Source organism: Leuresthes tenuis, unplaced genomic scaffold (assembly GCF_036924035.1).
Source record: "Leuresthes tenuis unplaced genomic scaffold, fLeuTen1.0.hap1 SCAF_10, whole genome shotgun sequence".
Taxonomy (NCBI): domain Eukaryota; kingdom Metazoa; phylum Chordata; class Actinopteri; order Atheriniformes; family Atherinopsidae; genus Leuresthes; species Leuresthes tenuis.
The window spans coordinates 9,274,127-9,295,638 of record NW_027325364.1 but is presented as its reverse complement, the minus strand read 5'-3'; the positions used below and the strand labels follow the sequence as shown (position 1 = coordinate 9,295,638).

At 39.7% G+C, this 21,512-nt stretch overlaps 2 protein-coding genes across 5 annotated transcripts in view; one reads left to right on the top strand and one right to left on the bottom strand.

Moving 5' to 3' along the window:
- The window catches only part of stk40 (serine/threonine kinase 40), a 412,820-nt gene that overhangs the window by 77,853 nt on the left and 313,455 nt on the right, over positions 1–21,512 (top strand). The window lies entirely within an intron of this gene.
- thrap3a (thyroid hormone receptor associated protein 3a) lies at positions 481–15,828 on the bottom strand. 4 transcript variants are annotated; one of them, XM_072393844.1, is made up of 11 exons: positions 15,701–15,828; positions 10,959–11,110; positions 6,234–7,139; positions 5,306–5,980; positions 4,086–4,258; positions 3,651–3,762; positions 3,260–3,344; positions 1,923–2,104; positions 1,624–1,807; positions 1,389–1,532; positions 481–1,250 (listed from the first exon to the last, which is right to left on the bottom strand). In XM_072393844.1, exons 2-11 carry the CDS (start codon positions 11,084–11,086, stop codon positions 1,011–1,013), a joined length of 2,829 nt encoding a protein of 942 aa, XP_072249945.1. In that variant the 5' UTR covers positions 11,087–11,110; positions 15,701–15,828; the 3' UTR covers positions 481–1,010. The 4 variants fall into 4 exon arrangements, with proteins under 4 accessions (XP_072249945.1, XP_072249948.1, XP_072249946.1 ...); XM_072393847.1 differs by having other exon boundaries at positions 1,500–1,532; XM_072393845.1 differs by lacking the exon at positions 15,701–15,828 and adding an exon at positions 11,202–11,265.

The following is a 21,512-nucleotide window of genomic DNA, read 5'->3' as shown; positions in this document are numbered from 1 at the left end:
GTAAAAGTAAGACCAGTTAAAACAAGGCACACAAAAGACTAATTAAATTGTATCTCAGGCAAATTACATCATTATCTTGTATCTCGACCAGATACACATGTATTCGAAGTCATATTGTCGTTGTATTTGTTACAAATTACAGACTACACTTTTTCAGCTGTTTTTTTTCAGTGATATGGTAACAATGCTGCACACAATTCACATACTAAATCATTACAAACACCCATAGAAATACTTCAAAGTCTGTGGTAATCAATACAAACCATCTGTTACAAAGGAAATCAAACTCCAGCCTAGCCAAGTACAAAAACTACAATGAAGATCTACGGAGGGGAAAAATGTCATTTCTGGTAGTATTATACATTGAATCGGCATCAAAAGGTCAAGCAAAAGCTATTGTTAAGGAAAACAAAATGTCTGACTGTAAATGTTTTAATGAGCATGTTAACCCTGCAGAGTTGGTCCCCTTGATGGTCATACTTTTTTTTCTTTTTTTTTTTCTTTAATGACAACATAACATGGGCATTACAGTGTGCTGACTGCTGTCATGTTGATCCAGATGAGACGCATCTTTCAGGACTAATGGATGGGGCACTGATATTGTAAAAAAAAGTTTGCAGTAAATAATTTTTTTTTAACTTTCACAAGTATAAGGCACAATCTGATTGTCAATCTGCAGTTAGTTTCTCATCCTCCTCATCTCAATGAGAAATGTCTAAAGTATTACAGAAATGCTGCTTGAAAGAATTAAAATCGAAAGGAAAGAAAATTTAGAAAAAAAAATGTAGATCAACTTTCATAAATGCCTGTAAACAGTGCTTCTCCTAGTCACAATCTGTATCCAGGAGATGGTTATTATGTCAAGTCTAAGTAATAAACCTGCCCTGAAGACTGATGCAATGGTTTTAAAACATTTCAATCGGCATTTATTAAACCACTTTTCCTGGATGAAATCATTTATTCAGATCCTATAACAACACCAAAGTCTCTTAAGATTTTCAGCGGACTGCTTAAGAATTCTCCCCATCGATTTCTGCCTTTTTGTGGTCCTGCTCTGCCTCCGTCCCCTCCTTGCCACTGTGCTCCCGGTTGTTCTGGAACTTATCAAACACCCATTTGGAGCTATTCATGGTGGCGTTGCCAGTGGCTTTGCGGACAATGAATCGTGTCCTTCCACGGGGGAGGCTTCCCTGTGCTCCCTCTCTGTTGTCCGTCCACTTGCACTCAGACTCTCCATCTCTGTCATCATGCTAAAGTTTAAAAGAAGCAAAGATGTGTCAAGGAAACGAGAGAGGTTCCACAAGACACCATGGGGCTGGTTTTAATCAAACTAGGTTTTAATCAAACTAGGAATACTCCTATTCCATAAAGAAAAAGAGCAGACCTACCAAGTAGTATTTTTTGTTCTTGGGAGTAAACTCTGGGTCCCAGTCTTCACTTTTTGGATCTACTGCCACTTTCACAGGGTTAGTGTGTGAACTGTTTTCCTGATAACTCACTTTGTTCCAGCCTCTTCCACGGATTCGTATTTGCTGTAATTAGGAAAAAATATAAGAAAGTGAAAAAGAGAGATGACACAGGGCAAACTGAAAAAAAATTAAGCCATGCTTCTATTAAACTCACAAATCCCCCACGCGACCATCCTCCTTCAGCCGGTCTCGGTGACTCTCTTTGACTCAGCCAAGCCCTGTCATAGACTTCATCTTTTGACTCAGGCTTGTCATGAGGTAAACTTTCATCTTTATGAGATTTGGAAGATGAGGAAGATGAGGATGAACTGGAGCGAGAGCGCTTTTTATCGCTTTTCCTACCAAGGGGAATGAAAATCCTGTCATGCCCAGATATTTATGTTGCAACCTATGACAATAGAACTATTCAAATTAATTACGGAAAGTTTCAATCTTTTAGGTAGGTGCACATACTTCAGTCTCTTGCAGTATTTGGAGACATTTTCCTCGGATCTCTCCCTGCTAAAATCTGGGGAACCTTTCATATCTCTTCCCCGATCCTGATTATAATCTCTTTCATGGGTGGAATATTTTTTACGACGCTCTATGTCCAAACGAAGGTCCATTGGGTCACCCTTCACTTTTTCCCCAACATCCTGAGCAAATCAAAACACAGAACACAATGTCGTGGACAGACTTTGAATTAGCATTTAGACTCCATGAGTCAGCTCTCTGCCAAGCTGGTGTGTAGACTAAATAGAGCGGTCCATGGGAAAAGGGGAGAAACCTGTTTGACAGCCAACTGGCCAGAATAACACCGAGCCATTCTGGTGTGAATTTTCCAGTGCAGTTAAAGGGCCAAAAATAGCAGTTTAACCTGTTTTAAAGTATGTCCTGAACAATTCTCCAAAGCACATGTTTACACAATGATTTATTTTTTAGCCTCCCAGGCAGCTATTTGATAATGATATGAAAATCAACTAGAAAAAACTTAAGATTTACCTTGGCTAAACATTCCATCACCATCGACAAAACACAACATTAGGGTAAACAAAAAGGTGGGCACTGATGAATTTACTGCTTCAAGCAATTGTAAGTTGATTATCCTACCATCCTAATACATTAAAGAAACTACATTAGCTGCATGGAGGGTTGGAAAACAGACTTAAAACTTTGAAAGATGCTTTGGGAGATATACCAGTTTGAATGCACTGTATATGTATTTGGCCAAGGTAAGCAAAACCCACCAGTATGGCTTATCGGCAAAGGTGAGAAACAAGGAAATCTGATTGTTCATGCTGATTTAAATTTACTTGGTTCTTAGTAATGTTTGCTCTGTGTGTTCAAAAGTTGACTTGATGTGTCCATGTGAGACAGAGAAGTGCTATAAAGGATGATTCAGAATGTTAAGCATGTAGATGAAAGCACATGTGCATGAAGTGCTTGCTATTGGTTATTTCCGGTCTTTTTTTATTGTTATCAATTTTTTGTTTTCTTTTTTCTTTTAGGTAATACTTACGAAGATATTTGTTAGAGTCCTTTGGACAGCTTTGTCACAGAGGCTTCCATTTCTGACCATGTTTGATTTATTTGGCCTCGGTCAAGCGTTTGCTCACAATACAAACAATTTGCCACGTGAGGCGATACAACAAACAACAAAGTCAAAGAGCCTTTTTTTTTTTTTTTTTCATTTCTGAGACTTCGACCATCTCCCCTCATGGAAAGCCACAGGCAGTCTAAAGGCATCTGGCTCATTCGCTTCTTTGCTGTTGTTTGTCCAACATATTTCATACTGCAAAGTGTTCAGTCACCTTGTAAGTGCCATCCTCTGAGCTTTTCATCGCCTCATAAAGTTGAGGGTGTTTCTTAAAAGCACTTGGTGAAACATCAATTCGCCTGTGAGAAAGAAACACAGTTTAAACAAGAGAATTAAGATGTCACATGATAAATAGCCATCCGTCCAAAAACCAGCCAAATAAGAGCTACACTGTACTGGAGAGGCTACATAATACAGAGAAAGAGGAAAGAAAAACTGCGGGCAAAATAAAACTGACCTCCACCAAGCATGAGAACTAATAAGCCAAGATAGCCTGTTGATTATCAGATAGGAAAGGTGAAAGAAATACCTGAAAGCTGTTAAAAGAAGACGTGAAGCCACAGCACACTGAAGGTGAGAGGGTCACTCAATCAAGGCGACTCTACCTGTGTATCTCTGGGCTTTTTCTTGGCTTCATCATTTCCTTCTCTGCAGCTTGTCTTTGGTACAAGGTGAATCGCTCATTTAGAGTCATGCCAGATGACTGAAAGTGCTGGGCTGAGAGAGTAAACGATAAAACATAAGATGCTAAGGCTACATCTGGATTTCTGTATTAGGCTGTAGTGGATAATGCTGCCTTTACTTCCATGTGTTCTGCATTTTCTTAGCATGTTCTGCACGTTCTTAAAATATCATATGCTGCTTCTTTTTTCTGAAAAATGTAGTGAAGCTGTAGTTTGCCACTGACCGAAAAGTTTATTTGTTCATGATTTGTGATGCAAATAAAAGTGTGTGCATTTCTAAAGCATTTATTGCTTTGTTCATTAGCAGAAAAGCTGCATAAATTATGGCGAGACACAGTGTATCAACATACGACTCACCTTTGATGTGGTGAACGATGGCGACAATGTGTTGAGCAAACAGCTCAGAGGGACTCCTCTGTGACGGAGCAGTCTGAACGTGCTGAAAGATTGAGCGAAACTCCTGATCCTTTTTTGAGGACTGCACAAGGTCCTGAGACAGCTGCCGCTCTTCAGCTAAAATATCTGACGAGCTGAAATGATAATAAATATCAATTATTATCTCCCATGCTCTTCTTTATAACAAAGTAGGTTGTAATATTGTTGTTCAATTACAACCCTGTTTCCAAAAGAGATGGAACGTTGCATAAAAATGTAAACTGAAAATAGAACGAATGATATACAAATCAGTCAAAGCTCATCTGTACTTGGAATAAAGAAAGGACACTAAATTTAAGTCACTGAAATTCAACACCTACTGTTTTTTACTGAAAAAACCTGAACATCTCATAAATGATTAGGTGAACTGTTAAATACTCAAATACATTACTGGGTATAACAAGAGCATCCCAGAGAGTCCTCAGTCTGTTAGAAGTGAAGATGAGGTGGACACACCGTTCTTTTGTGGAAATCACTGGGCAGGCTAGTAGCACTTCTGAAAAGCAGTATCAGTGATCACTGATAAAATGTGTTCATTGCTGCCTTCTCTGGGCCACATCTCATTTAAGATGGAGGTGAATTGGAAAGCTTGAGTCGTCAAATATTTTTATAGTCTTTTTGGAAATCATGGATACCAATCGTCCAGGCTAGAGTGGAGGGTGACCATCTGTTTTGTTGTCAGCGCACAGTTCCAAAGCTGTGTGATGGTATAGTGGTGCACATCGCATGGGTAACTTGGACACCTGTGAAGGTACCATTAACACTGAACAAAATGTACATGGTCGGAGCAACATATGCGGCCATCTAGGCCAGTAGGGAAAATAATATGGTTTACAGTCTAGAGCTGTTTGAGTAGCTATCGACGTGTTTTTGTTTAAACTGCACAGATCTACTGTTGAGAGTAAGACAATCAAAGTTAATGCATTGTCCTGAATTAAAACATCATGACGTCCAAAGATGCTCTTCTTGTCCAAATTTGAGCCGAGTTAGAAATGTGTCAAAAGGGACGCCTCAACAATTTCTACTGCAGACGACAGTCCAGTGGTACCAGTTTACTTGGCGCTGCACTGCAACTTTCTTGGGAACAGGGTTGTAGATGACTTTCAAACACTGAATACTTGAAATTATTAAATTATGCTCACCTCATCAGGCTTTCTCCAAGGAAATCCATTCTTACATTAACTTTTGCTTCTGGTTTTCTTGAGGACATGAGAGGTGAGCCCTCTCCTCTCATCATAAACATCTCTCTGTCAGAGTTCCGCCTTAGTAATGGTGCAGAAGATGGGACAGAGGGAGAACTTGTCAACCTCCTTGTTTTACAACTCATATCTGGGGACAATTCTTCAAATTTTTCTGTTAACTCCCTCTTAGTGAGAGCAGCAGGGATATCCTTTCGACTGAGATGTGTCTCCCCTGCCATGGCATCAAGTTCACCATTAGCAAACTGCGAGTAGGCTGCATTCTGCCACTTGCCAAAGCACTCTTCAAAGAGTTTGTGGGCTGAATTAGTGACCTTGCTCTTTGGCTTAGCTGTCTCGTCACCATTGTACCAGCCTTTAAGTGATTTTGAAGGAGGCTTGGTGATCATCTCATCCTCTTCCTCCCCCTCAGCAGACAGAAATGGAGAGGCTTTCAAAAAGCTGCTCAGAGACACCTCATCATCGATGTCCTCACCGTACTTTCTTGACACTGAGTCAGAGATAACTGCTGATGCTTTGCTATTTACATTCCCTTTTTCCATATCCACATCCTTAGTTTCTGTGCTGTTGCCATTTTCCCGAGCAGATTTGGCCTTTTTGTTTTGCTCCTCCAAAAACCTGAACAATGAAAAAAGAAAAAGAGCTGTATCTAACGGGGTATGATGCTTGAAAGACAAACAACTGCAGTAGTTTAAAACAACAAAGTATGAGAATTAAGTATTTTTTTATGCACACATTTTTATTTTTATAGTGCACACTGTAATAAGAGCCACAGTTGAATTAAAACTTAAATAGAAATGACAAAATGACTGTGTGGTTTAACAGAAGAAACAATCACCAATTTATGGATTACGAGTAAAATTGGCCTTACTTCCTAAAGGCAATGGAGATTGCCCTTTTATCTCCATCCAGGTATTCCTCAGTTGAGAAGAAGTCAAAGCTGGAAAGCATTGGATTGAGACCTTCATGTGAGGGCTTTTTTGCTGAGGATGTACCACAAGCTTTCTGCCATGTGGGGGCGCCATTGCTGGTGTCATTTGTGACTTTAGAGGAACTAGACTGACTAGTAGTTTGGCTACCCTGGCCAACAGTAAGGTTAGAGCCAGCAAGGGGACTGTTTTTCTTCAGACTGCTGCTGCATTCCGTCAGGCTGTGCCAGCTCCCCTCAGTTTTCCCACCGCCTGCACCTTCTCTAGCATCTGCCAGTAACTCAACATGCTCTGCTGGCTCCTCATCTACGCCTCCTTCCTTTTGGACTTCCTTGGAGACTACTTGCTCCTCTTTGACATCTTTGGAGTTTTGGTTAGCCAGCAGCGAGGCTGGCCTGCATTTGGGGGAGGAGGAGTGTGATGAGGAGGAAGAATGCTGTGAGTGTCTGGATAAAGGAGAAGAGGATCTGTCAGAGCGGTGAGAGTGAGCCTGGGGAGGGCTTCCTGAGCGTTTCTGCAGGTTGTGCGATCGTCCTCGTGAGTGGTTAAACAACTGCTGTTGCTGCTGCTGTTGTTGCTGTTGCTGGTGCTGCTGTTGCTGTTGCTGTTTCTGAGGATGCTGCTTATAATTCTTCCAGTTAGGGCGATAGTAGTTGTTGTTGTTGTAGCCGCCACCCCCACGCTGGTATCGTCCACGAGGAAAATGGCCCCGTCCTCGGCCCCTGAAGTTGTAGGGCCTCCGGAAGCCGCGGTGGTAACCCCGGAACTCCCGGTTGTTCTGGTATCCCCTCGGATATTTCTTCTCTCGGTTATAAAATGGAGAATGAGACCTTGACCGAGACCTAGAGCTATGAAAAATGCAGATAAAAAACAGCATGTGGTGATATTCAAAATAGTTGGTTTCAAAGCATTTCTACCAGGGTGCACCGCAGAAAAATGAAAGGACAATTTATTTAAGCCTTTAATTCTACAGCAATAGCATCCGTGAGCTCTGTTATTTTGTGGAGGTATTTTGGTGGCATGATTCAGGTCAATTTGTCACTGCAAACCAAAGTTTTTATATGAGATCATATTGATGCTATGTCATTGTTATCCTGGTCTCTTCCAGGAAGTTGCTGCTCCATCTATTGGGTACAAGGGATTACTTAATGGTTTGAAGGTTAGGGTTAGAAAACCACAGGATGTGGCCTTCAAAGTCACAATAACTCAGTCTATTTCAACACCTATGGAAGACAACATGTTATGCCTAGTATTTGGTGTAACATGTTCAGCTGACCCAGATGAAAGATGATAATCATAATATCTTTGATCATGGCTAAAAAGCTGTAATCATATAAGACGGTGAGAGACGTTCAAAGATCACTGTTTTAATGGTCTTGTGACCAAAGACAGCCAGAGACAAATTTCTGATCATGTCAGAAATTCAAGACGATTGTCCTCCGTTGTGACTGCTACTACGACCTACATCTACGAAGCATCCAACTGGAATGTAGCATGGAAGAATATCTCTATCAATAGTGCCATGGAGTAAATTGAAAACAAACCCAAACAGTGCAGATGGAAGAGAAATAAGTAAAATCTAACTTGTGGAATTTAAACAAACAAATTTTCCTGAGGTGTGGCAGCAGAAGCCTTGTGTGTATGTGTCATACAGTTTATAACATGACTGTGCCAATACGGGAACAGCTTGGAAAGAAATAGCAGAGGAGTTGTAGCTCCCAGATGAGTACCAAACGAGCAAACATATTCACACACATTGTAGTAAACAGGTTTTTTTTTTCAGTCATCAGCTCATAGAGCCTACATTTTGAAAATGTCACTCTGGGAATCTGTGCTGCTCTTAAAGGTTGATGGTTCAGCAGGTATTGTCATCATACCATCTTCATACGTCACACATTATGCAAATTATTAGAACTAAGAAGTCAAGAATTTGTATGTCTTGTTAGCCACCTTTAGGCAGCACTTTTCCTCCATCGTCCTCAAAACACCAAATAAGGGAATATCTTTTGGAAGAATGTTCAGTTCCTCTGTTAGAGTTCCAGAGACTTATAGAATCATTGCCAAGGTAAACTGAAGCTGTTCTTGCTGTGGTGGCCCCACACTTTGTTGCTTTTCCCCTTAAATTTGTCATCTTCTGCAGGTTGGACATAAATAATTTCTCAAAGAAAATAAACATTAAAGTTTTCCACAATGACACAAATCCTGCCTAATCGGTCTGTGGGTCAGCCTGTGAAGGACTAATGCCAAAATAACAAATGTTTAGCACATGGAATAATGGTATAGAATAACAAACACTGGGGAATTAAAACCAGACACTCATAGAACTCATGCAACATATAGACTAAGATGGAATGCATGATAAACTATCTAATTAGTTATATCCAGTGGCTAAATGTCAGCTCAGAGTTTCAAAACACACATTAGTATGAAATTTTCTGATGAGCCTACTCAGGAGTTTTGCATGAAGAAAAGCAGAGATTCCACAGGGTGGTGATGAGCCAGGGTGCAGAGTCAGACTCCTCCACACGGTGGCTCTGCTGCGCTGCTGTAAATGCAGCTCTCTAACCTGAACATTCAACACAGTTTTTAGCTCATATCATGAAACGGTATGTTCTTCTGCTCCAAATATCAATGATTTAATCAAATCATTGTGGTCTTTTAAGGTGGAACCACATTTCAGCATCATGTCTGCAACTTTCTACTGGTATATCTTAAGATTAGGACAATTTCAAAGCTATAAGCAGACATCTCACTAGTTGGGTGCAAGTATGAATTCTTCAAAGAAATCTCCAGCTACTTTTATGGAACTAGAATGAGAAGTAACAGCAAAGCATGTCCGCATTAAAAGCCCAACAGAAAGTATAACTTTACAGAACTATAGCTGTGTAAAGAAATGCATGCACAATTCTGCAGAACAATATTCTAAACTGAGAGAACAGAGCAGTGCTAAAGTACAAGCAAACACATTATAAAACCACAAAGGAGCTGAAAAAGCACATAACTCACCTAGTTTGTTTTTTCATTGGAATACAGAGCAACAGAGACTGCAGCACACTAAGCAGCACTACACACTCACAGCTACCGATAGATACTCTGGACAGCTCTGGTGGAGCAATGAGTCACATGGACCGTACAAAGACAGAAGAAAAAAAAAAAAAGTACTTGAATCCTTTGGCTCTATGTTTTCCACTTACAAGCGCTCTTCAACAACCGTAAGGGGAGCTTTCCTAAAGACTTAGTCGGAAATTATCAGTCTTTCCCACCAGAGTTTTGAACATATTTGGCTTTTTATCTTGCTTCCAGTTCCAGCAAGACACATTGTAGCTTGTATGTATGTGAAAAAGTTGAAAAGCAAAGCACCAACTTGTGTCCCACTGAATGCTTCATACTTCTGTAGACTGACATATATTTAATTACTTGCTGTGGTGACAGTGTTATAAGCGTAAGATAGTGACGGTGGGAAGGGAGAGTTTAATGTTCACTGCATCGTGCCAACTTTGACAACCTATAAATATGTCCACCCTTCAGACTGCGTCACACAACCACCTCTGACTACATTAACAAATGTAACAGAAATATTTCCAGCGAAGAAAGAAAAAGAAAAAAACGTGTTGGGAGTATTTTTTTCTCAGTTCAACATGTTGGCGGGGAATTTTCTAATAGCTGTAGGAAGAAAAAAACATTTCTGTGCATCTGTGATCTTGTTTTCAATATTCATTTGTAACAATCTGCTTCGATGAACTTAGGCAAATGTTTTCATTCACGCTCTCCCAGTTCCGGTGCGTGTTACCACAGAACTCATTTTCACATGTACAAGGTGGCTTCAGGAAGAGTTAACCGTGACATTCTTTCCATGTCTCTTCTTTACACTAATCTTAATATGAACTGCGACACTGCCAGGAAATTGTCTACCCTGCCATTTTATTGCTATGCCACAGTCATTCTGCCAGAAACGGCAAAGTCATCAGAGAAACCTCACTATTTCTTCAAAACACGCACACCCACACACTCCTCAGACTGGGCTCTTCTACTGAAGCAACAAAGAACAAATGTTGCCCTCTTAATTAAAACTTGATAGATATTAAGATCTGCCCCTCAGGTTAACTAGCGCACAAATGTTTTCCCATAAAGCTTATCAAGCATGGCTTGCCTAAAATATCTCAGCAGCATCAAAACCCTTTCTAAAACTTAAATTTCCTCTTTAACTAAAGACTTTAACTCCGGAGTTTGGTTAAGAGTCAAATCCATTATTATGCAACAACAGCTTTGCCTATTCAAATTCAAGCCAAACTAAAAGATAGGACAGGATGAGTTCTGTGGCATTTGGAAGATGGGTATCTATAACACAGCTAATTTGGATTCTACATCCAATCCCTTTAAGATTAAATAAAAAGTATTTCACTGCATTTAGTGAAAAGTGGCATGAGTTTCAAGCGATGATCATTGTGTGAGCACAGTGAGGCTGAGGTTGGCTTGATGCGCCTGTTTTTCATCTTAACATGTAATTACTCATACTTAATCCCTCCTGTTGTTCCTCTTAGACCTATGTAAAACCTTGTAGTCTGTAGCATGTAGTCATCTTCAACAATCAAGTAAAACACTTTTCATCATAGACACAAACACACAACACGGCCAATAGATCTTTCAGAATGGAAGCTTGTTCATACCTGTAACGATGCTTCCTGGACCGCGAACGGGACCTGGAGCGACTTCTGGAGCGAGATGTGTAGCGTGATCTAGATCGGGACCTCGAGTGGCTCCGAGATCTCGAGGCAGATTTTGTGGATCTGGACATCACTGCACGCAGCCCACCTCAAAACTGTCACACAAAAGTTTCATACAGCCGAGTTAGGATTGTGTTACGGCACGTGGGTTTGAACGAAAACCTCAAAATGAAAAGTTTAGATCACCTATTCAAAGCACTGGCTGCATGGAGAAGACATTTAATCTGCATGAGCAAAATAAAATAAAAACGGCTTTTAAGAGGAAAAAAAATCGATCCCTGAAATAAAACATCGAACGGAGATAAACCAATCCAATATGTGCTTCAAAATAAGTTGAGCATAGAAGCACAACAGCTGTCAGAAGGAAGGAGGCAATGTGTAGTGTAGGGCATCCAAACAGAAGCAGTTTTATTTAGTCACTGATCATTTGCATAGAGGGCTGTCTCCTCTCAGTCATCTGACTTTGTCTCCTGAGTCCACAAAGAATAATGACACAGTACAAAATACATGATTGTTTTTATATTTTGTTCAAAACTGTAGAAGATGCAGAAAATAAGCGTAACAAAGGTGTTTGCAGAAAGAAGGCCAAAAAAGTGTCCCGTTCAATACCGTGTCCTTTGAGTTTGTCTCAAATGAACACAGCTAGTCTTCTAATGATTATCCCATATACATATAAAATGCGTCTCTCCAGTCTTCTCCAGCCTCCTCACTTGGATATCCACTGCATGTTTTTTAGAAGACCAGTGACGGATGTAATATGAAGAAATTTTAAATGAGAAAGCGTGAAAATGTTTTCACACACAAACTGTTTTGAGGAAGTAATGAAAGTTACAGCACACAAAAAGCAACTCAGTTCTTCAAATACAAAACTACTTTAGTCTTTTTTTTTTTTTTTTTTAGCACAGTCTACAAATGTTGGGAGTATTTGTTGAAATTCCAAGGCCGAACTAATCTGAGCAGCGGTTTTTTCTTTTTTCTTTTTCTTTTTTTTTTCTTTGTCAATTTGGATAAAAACGTTCCCTGCTAAACCAAAACCTGACAAGGCCAAAGGTAAATGTTTAAACTTACCCATCACCCCCGTTAGATTGATGGTAAAGAATCCAGGATGCTCTGGGGCAATATTAAACAGGGACATTTGCTTTTGTGGTTAATAATCTGCCGTGAAGCATGCTACCTAACGTTTCTCCTCGGAGTGTAAGCTCTTTGCACACAAACGTCGGCATATTTTCAACTTCAAAGGATGTTTCTTCTGAACTCCCCCAGGACTTGTTTTGTATGTTCTGAAATTGTATCAATACAGTACTATAGTAAGTGTATCTATCTCCTGTCATGATCTACAAGATCTACAATCTATCCTGTAACATATGATCTTGCAGAGTATGTGAAAGCTGGGGATCAAGAAATTGATTTCTTTATATGAGAGCCGTCTTTGGGGACTTTGCTGGGAGGAAATTGCCGAGTGCACACTAGAGGGATTTCTAACAGCACAACCAATTGCACGGCGGTCCCGTTGTGCATCCTTCCAACTATTTTGGACAAAATTGGAATGGATCCATTTTCCCCAGCCTCCACCTCGTGCTCAATGAACTTCCCACTCTCCTTATTCCTGGCAGCTTGTTGTTTTTGGCTTTCAGAACATAATTTCCTGAAGGTCCAGCCTTAACAGACCGTCACTTTAGCTCACTGTGCACATGTCAAGACTGGCATTCAGATGTGGCCTTTTCCAGCAGAAGGTGAATAAAGGGTGAACTCGATAACTCGTGACACCAGCCTCTTAATTTTGGCTTTATGAATTGGAGGATGTTAGCCTTGTAGGCAGCTCCTGAGGAATACTTTTAATTGTAGTGGATTGTTTTTAATTAGTTGTAGCAGCTGTAATTAAATGTGCAAAATAAACATGTGTTTCAGATGCCTGAAAATAGTTACTTTGAAACTTTGGAGTGGGCGTTAGCAGAAACTATACACTAAACAGTTACAGCATGCAAAGCTATGCTAAAGCTGGCTTTATGACTGCTTTATTACCACATCAGAACCTAAATTATAGCAAAATGTGTGGCTAAGTGTAGTATCCAAGCAAAACGCTGTTTGTGCCTGTCGTGGATATTATTGAATGGTGAGCCCATTTGTAACACTTGACTCTGAATGCTTGATTGATAACCAGCTGCAGCTGTCTTTGCTTCTCGCTGTGTGGTCGGCAGCCTAATCACTGACATTTCATCCTCTCAGAGAGGCTGTGGCGAGCTTTGTCTTTGATCACTCACTACTACTGTACAATGCCTGCACAAATATGCCTAATGACACATACACTCAAATGTAAAAAGGGGCTTTTATAACTTTTCTTGTCCCACATAATGTCCATTTTTCTAATTTTCCCCATGTCCTAACACTAACCCTTTTGCTAACCGCATGGATGTTTCCGTGATCTAGTAATTATTAGTGCCAGTGTACCTGTTTCATCTAAAATCTTGCTGGTTTCAGTCCACAGATTTATCGCTGGGTGATTTTTCTTTTTTATGTTATTTATTTTAATTTTTGTTTTTAGAGTTGGGCATTGACAGCATCATAACAAGAAACAGCAAAGAATACTAGTTATACAATTACATTTAACCAAATGCTTTTCACATCAGCTTTTGAAACTAGTACAGTGAACTGGAACAGCGTGTGGAACTAGAAAAGCAGGTCTACAACATACAGTAGCTAGAAAGAAAAAAAACAGAAAATAACCCAGTATGGGGAATAGATGTCTCTGAAATCAGAAGAAAAAACAAAATAGCAGAATCAAACAGAATGTTCAAGGGGATGCATTCGGACACACTCGCACACCTAATTAAGACTCCCCTTAGAGCAGACAACGACAGCTGTGTAATCCTCATCAGCTGTTTATTTCATGTAACAGCAAAAGCGGCTCTGATCGACAATGGTCCTGCAACTTGATCCACTGCTCAAAGCGTTAGAGAAGAAACGCTCCACTCAATCAACCGCCCTATCATTAAGACCGGGATGCCACAGTGGCAGCTGGAATCACACTTGCTATCTATATGTGCCCCTGAGACACCCTGCTTGCTATTTCAGAAAAGCCACAGCAACTGTCATTGACACAATGTTTAGTTACTGAAATGTAGTGGACTGTCTTGGTATTCCCTCAGTATGCTTCACATGCATGGTGAGGCAGTTAAAGGACAGCAAAGCCACTGGCAGAAATGTGTGGGACCAGATAAGGCATCCTCCATGGCTTAATGGAAGAAGGAAATCGAGTAGCTATCTGACTTAAATTTAAAAAAAGAGTCTGCTTTTGTTTTTCTTCAGGTCTTCTTTCTACAGTAAAGTCTAGACAGACAAAGGCTGACTTCTATGCAAAGATTTCCTGCAACATTATTTTTTGCTAATTGGCTACAATGAGAAACTAGAACAGCTAACTTTATGCTAACTGCTACCTCAGCCTCCCTCTATTCTCAGCCAGGAAGGATCTGGTGCTTTTACCCATCCTGGTTCACTCTTATGACAATAATCAGCAGCTTGCAGACTCAACAGTTGCCTCTGTTTAGTTTCTATGATGTGTATAAGGCTGCTTCTGCCTGGAAAATGGACGGCTGTAACAGAGGCATCCTCACACCGACATACTTACGAGCTGACTGTCATCACCACATTTGTGGAACTCTTCTGCATACAAGAGGGAACTCACCAGCTAAAGGTCCTCTCTATTTCTGTCTGTTGGGAACAGCCTGGTAAATGATGACTTATGATTTTAGTATTCTTTTTCAAAATACATTCAGTTGTTGTTTGCTTGTTTGCGGCTTGGCATGTTCACATGAAGCTGGAGACAGTTTTTGTTTATGGCACTCCTTAATGACACCACGATCGAAATGCTTTCATTTCTGCCATGCAGGTGCAAGTTCAGTCAGCTGAGTGACTAATGTTAACATCCTCTCTATTGCCTAAAATGATACAGAAGCAAACACAATGATGATCCAGTTACAAGTGGAAAGAAAACTTGATGAGCTGTAATGCCACCTGAGTATGTGCTGACACTCTATGACATGGGTACACCCAATTGTTGTGTGTCTTTGTGCATCTTTGCAGTAAGTGTTTGCCAAAGAGGATTGACCTCAGCCTGGATCCTGGATCTTTTGTTCCCCCCAGCTGACAACTCAGTGGAGCCTATAATGACAAGGTTCCTTCATCGGGCTGCCCACCAAAAATACCAGTCATATAACAATTAAAATCAAACTGCTCATTTTCCATAACTTCTGAGTCCTCTGATGGCCTGAGGAATCACTTTGAGGATCTAAAAAACTACGTTAAAACCATTAAAACAGTTGAAGGACACAAACTAGAGACGCATTACTTGCAAAAAGCATGTGAAAGCCAGTGGGTCATGACCCGGGGTGATGTTCAACGGTGCATCACCCCCAGGCGTCCCCATATGTGCATTACGATACAGCTGGTTGGAGGATATTAAATCCACTAGGATGACGCTTAAATCTGGCCAATTTGAAATGATACTGACCAGACAAATAGCTTCCGAACAGGGATTGGCGGCAAATATTAATTCAGTGACCCTGCTGTATTAACGATCCCTGTGCCGCGTCCGTTTAATCTACTGTAATAAAGGCTATTAGGTTCTTTAATTTTAATTTTTTTTATTTTTTCACTTTCCAAATTTGAATGAGTAAAAAGCAACTCACCGGTCGGCGTTGTCGTTGAACGTCTACGCGTCACATACAGTCACCACGGTATAGCAAAGTAGAAATGAGTTGGAGCCGGTTTCTGTCCGCCTGCTCGCCTCTGCTGTTGTGCCCAGCCTATGTGAGAGGATGTGTGTCAGCTACAGTCTGCGCCGTTTAGACCGAGGGGGTGTGACAGTTTTGCGCTGCTCACAGGTTCAGATTTCCTTCCGCCTTCACCGCTGTCAGCCCAAACACCTTCGCTGCATCGCAGAATGTGAACAGCAGCGATTAGATTAGACATGCATTAGAAATACCCCCCCCAACATTTTTTTTTATTATTTTTTATTAGCCTTTCATTGAAGCTTAATAGACCTCGTTTAATTAGTATAGCCTCCACATTTACACATTGAACTTGGTATGACTCGGTCATCTTGGTGTTTAATGGTATTCAGTACAGTGTAATAGAATGATTGCGTTTAATTTACCAAGCACGTGCCAGTATTTACTGCTCTAAATTCCGATTTTTGCGGTCTGTACTTTTTATGTGTTTGTCATTTCCATTGTGTCGAGACAATCTAAAGAAATTCTGTTTCGTCATAATCTACGTTCACAAACAATATTGTAGACACAATAGACCCATCGTTATGTAGCCTGTACCGAAGCTCAATGTTGAGATGTTTGCTTTGTGTGTTTTTTGTGTTGCGAGAGAAATCTTGTCACTACTTTCTACTTCATTTAATTTATGTGACAGGTTTGTCACAAGTTACCTTTAAGTTTGATATCCTTGTACAATAGAAGATGGCTTGTTAAATCCATTGTGTATTTAAACATTTAAACTATGAGTTTCCAGCCTTTTTAGCATCATAAAAATGTAATGGACCTTAAAGGTGAATGGAGGGAGTGTGTTACAATATTGAACTATAACCATTCAAATAAACCATTAACGCAACAAATGTGAAAAGATTATGAAAAAACTATATATATATATTGTATTCACAGTATATTCACCACATTTAGCTATTTTGCGGACACTTTTATCCAAAGTCTTACAAGTCAAGCTTCAGCGCTTTAAGAAACTGAGGTCTACATGTTAAGTGTGATTATGTGTTAAACTTGTGAGGGTGTTATGAGAGGAGCTGTTCTCGGAAGAGATGAGTTTTGAAGAGACTCTTGATGGTACAGAGGGACGACACCCCTGCTCTGATGGCATTTGGTAGTCTGTTCCAACTTCGTGGAGACAGAAATTGGAACAATCTGGGCAAAGAATGTCTAGTCTATTTTTCCTCTCACAGTACTGTTCCGGTGTTGCTTTCAGGTTGATGTTGAGTCCCTGTATATGAAGTTATTCAAATGAGCTCCACGTTACGCAGCTGCAACAGTTATGCTACTGATACACATGTTGCAGTATTATTTAATCTGATGAGGCCATATAGAGTAATGTATCAGTTAGTATGACCTAACCAGTACTTAATTCAACTGCACTTTGCGACTAATATTTGTGCACTTTTTTCACAAGTAGTCTTTTTATTCCCATATTGGAGTAATGTTAACTTGCTATATTAGTTTTTTACCTAACAAACAGATCTTAATACTTCACCCACCAATTTTTTCCCCTTATCCTGCATATCCTGCATCCAGTTGGCGATAATCAGTGTTTTTTGGACCTGCTCCACTTTCTAAAAAGTTTCAGAAAGTTTTAGGATCTAGTCACATTGATAGATCAGACAGCGTGGAAATGTTTTAGTACTGAGGTTGTGTAGTTGCGTTGTACACATTATTGTTATATTGTTCCCATTATTTTTGACACCCTGTGTATAGTACTCCCAATATTATTTATTACCAGGCCACAAAATTATGGGCAATTATATTGAATTCTTATTTTCTGTCTGGAAACTATGTGAAGAGTTGTTAGAGATAACACAGTTGTTTGGACATAGAGGTAGGGCTTTCATTTAGCGAAAGAAAGGAGTCTTTCCTAGGAATACTGTCCTCATTTTTGTGCAGCACAGATTGAAAACCGCATTATGACATACATGCTCTACATTAATATTCTGGAGGAAAATCAGGCGGTCTGCAGAAAACTTAGCCAAAGGCAGCTCTTGACCCTCAAACAAGACGATGATCAGAAACATATGGCACAAATAGTCAAGATATGATTGTCAGAGAAAAATATCAGCATCTTGGAGTAGTCCTGTGTTCACACCTGAATCCCATCCAGAAACTTTGGTGGGAATAAAAAAGCAGAGTGAGAGAATGGAAGCCTTTCAAACTGAAAGACCTTTTGACACTTCATACAGAAAAAAAATGTCAAAATGGTCAAATAAAAGTCTCTCTCTCACACTATAATGTGGCACAGTCCAGCTTCAGCAGAGCAACTGTTTTTACTTTGACCTGATATTTTTAACCAAAGCTGAGCATTATAATCTTTCACATGCGTTTTCTGTATGTTGTTCTGAACAGTGCAAAATACAAAGATTAACTGTATCCCTTAATAAGTCAATTTATTGTGTATTTCTACAGGAAATGCGCTTCCTATTCCAATTGCTAAATTGGCACTGATGGCCACAGTTATTACCTAACTCAATAGGATAGTGCAAGGTCCAACGATTTCGGGGTCTTGTGAAATGTGAAATATTAGTTGCTTTTTGCTTGGCAGCTACAGCATTACCAAAAAAGCTATGAAATCGACTGGATTGTCAATAAACCTGCTTTGAGCCAGCCTCCAGTGATGCGTGTCATCACAGCAGATGAAAGCTTGGAACATTCATTCTAAAATTTTCCCAGAAATTTACTCTTGGAAACACCTCCATTATGATTATACCAATCACAAGAAGCCAAAACTCTAATCTCAAACTCACTGTAAAACTGTTTTTGTTAACTTCCATCCATCCATTTTCTCTTAATCCATTTTAGGGTTGTCGGGGGGTTGGAGCCTATCCCAGCTGTCATTGGGAGAGAGACAGGGTACACTCTGGACAGGTTGCCAGTCCACACACAGAGACAAACAACCATGCACGCTCACTCACTCTTAGGGAGAGTTTAGAGACACCAATTAATTTTGGACAGTGGGAGTAGCCAGAGAGAACCCACGCATACATGGGAATAACCTGCAAACTCCACACAGAAAGGCTCCAGTCAGGAATCGAACCTAGACCTCTTGCTGTGATGGGCTAACCACAACACCACCGTACAGCTCCAACATTGTAAACCTACACAATAGTTTTACAAAACAAATAGCTGTCAATCATTATTTGATAGTTGATACTGGAGTACTTTTTAACTTGTCTGAATGTGTTAATTCTACTAAAGGCAGGAAAAGCCTTTCCCCTCTTCCATGGGAAGATAAATGGGGTAAGAACTCAAACACCAGAGAGTATTCTGACACTGCAGAGTGCTATGGAAATGACAAATGCAGACTTACTTAAGCTGTGGGTGGCACTGTACCAAAGTTACAAAGGTTTGTGGCAGCACAGGAAGGAACACATGAAGATGTGACTATAGACAAGAAGTCAGCTGATACCAGCAAGATACAGATAAATAAATAATCATTTTAAAAAAGTAATGGTATTAGCAATACATAATATTAAATAAAAAAGAATATATAAGAAAATATAGACAAACTTGCTGGATTTTCCTCTAAGAGATGTACTAAAGTCCTGAACATTCAAGACAACTATGCAGCATTTCATATTGAAATAACTTATGTGAAAATTATGTATGATTGATAGACATCTGATATCTAGTGGCGCATAAGATCCTGTAGTACATCATAAATAGTCAGACCTGAATGGATTTAATGTTCCCGCTTTCTTCATAAATACAAATGCAGTCTTTAAAAGACTTGCTCAGATAATGGACTGGCAACCTGTCCAGGGTGTACCCTGCCTCTCACTCAATGACAGCTGGGATAGGCTTCAACTTAAGTCAAGAGTTTTGACTTCTTGTGATTGGTATAAGAGGTGTTTCCAAGAGTACATTTTTGGGAACATTTTATAATTATTGTTCCAAGCTAAAAAAAATCACTGGGCAATATACTGAATCCCAAGTTGCTGCTGGTGGCTGACAAGCACTGCTCACAAGAGTCCTCCCATCATTTGTATGTGAATGGATGACTGAGAAATTGTCAAAAAAAAACAAAAAAACAACACAGAAAAGCTGAAGTCAAATGCTCGCATAAATGCGGACCTTTTGCCATTTAATATGTTCTCGTTTGCTCGATCTGTTCTCAAATCTCAAGTCCTCCAACCCATACAGCCCATACCTATTGAAGGTAGTTTGGTCACATCCTTATGAGGGATAGCAGCAGCATCTAAATTAGTGACTACCATAGATCTAATGGTTGGAAACTACCTCAGTGACACTTCAGCTGGTGAATTCACTTGTACTTAGTCACATGAGCACTAGAAGTTTCAATATAAGTCATAATACCTGCTTGAACAGATGACCCACTATGTCATGTTTTTATTTATTTACTTACTTACTCAGTAGGACTGTCTCTAACAAACAATCTGCTCGAATACTCCAGGGAGCAGTTAACAAATCTGCCAGGTGAACTATTAATCTTAATATTGTACCGTCACAGAACTGTCAGCCACAGACGCTTGCCTTTCAGTCCTACCAGGACCACAAACCAATCGCAAAAATAAACTGGAATGACACTTTTATTTACATATCTCAAGCCTTGTCATGGATAACAACTTATCCACCCATAACCTACTCACTGTCTGCAAATACAGCATAGTTAAGGATTTCTGGATTGAAAGTGAAGTCCCCCCCCTGAATTTCAACTTTTGATTGCACAAAGATTACCATAAATTTTAACAAAGGTCAGACAACATTTACAAGGTGCTAATATTCTTAAAAGCTACACTACGAAAAAACAGCTTGATGAAGCTTATGTGCAAAATATTTATCTGTGAAATTGCTGGTCAACATGGAAGGAATGTTCATCTGTTTTGGATTTTTTTTCAATTTAATTTCCTTTCCCAACAAGATAAATACTGTGTGTGTGTGTTTGTGTGTTTTTGAAATAAAATAAAATAGATTAGCCAGCCCTTGTCAAATGTTCTTTTGCTGTGGATAGCTGTGTAGATCATGAATGTTCCCCAAAAGCCCTAAAGTTAGGATGAAAACTTTTTTTAAAACATTTTTAAGAAAGGCCCCATTCAAAACACGGTTAGGATTATACGTTTGTTTCCACACATTGAAAAAACAGTTAATCCCAGATTGAAAACTTTATAAATACTCAAACTTTGTCTCCATAATTTGCGATCATGACCACTTCTAAGCAGTTTCCAAGCACTCTGATACAGAAAATAATAGATGGCTAAAGTCAACAGTAAGACATTTCTTTGGTTGTCAGTTTCTCAGTTTGTGTTGTAGTTAACAAAAGTGGGGGTTTGACAGAAATGAAAGATGCTGATTTGAATCCTGTCTGAGGGAGAGAAAGCTGCTTGTAGAGGTAATAAAACTGTCTGCGAAGACATGATACGCTAAGAGTCATCTTAAGAAAACATTTCTTTGCAGTTGCAACTACTTGAGAAACCCGATACATTTGGGAAACGAGTTCTACTGACTGACTACACACTTTTCTTTTGGACCCTGTCTTTGGAGCAGATTTGGAAGAATTGGTAGATTTGTGCACAACACACTTTCAAATGTTAAACTGCCAGTGACATGGGAAACATTTTAGTAGTAGAAGGAAGATTTAATTCAAATGCCAACACATCACAGAGCCTGCACAAAGGAAAATATGAAAAGAAGATGGCTTGTAAAACAGAGAAGTGATTCTAAACGAACTGCACCCCTAAACCCACAACATACTTCAAGA

Excerpts from the sequence above, each read along its gene's own strand:
- thrap3a (XM_072393844.1), bottom strand. The coding sequence starts at position 11,086 with ATGTCCAGATCCACAAAATCTGCCTCGAGATCTCGGAGCCACTCGAGG. Across the intron at positions 1,533-1,623 it reads GATGGTCGCGTGGGGGATTT|CAAATACGAATCCGTGGAAG; the intron begins GTGAGTTTAATA and ends TCCTAATTACAG. Across the intron at positions 1,251-1,388 it reads AGAACAAAAAATACTACTTG|CATGATGACAGAGATGGAGA; the intron begins GTAGGTCTGCTC and ends TTTAAACTTTAG.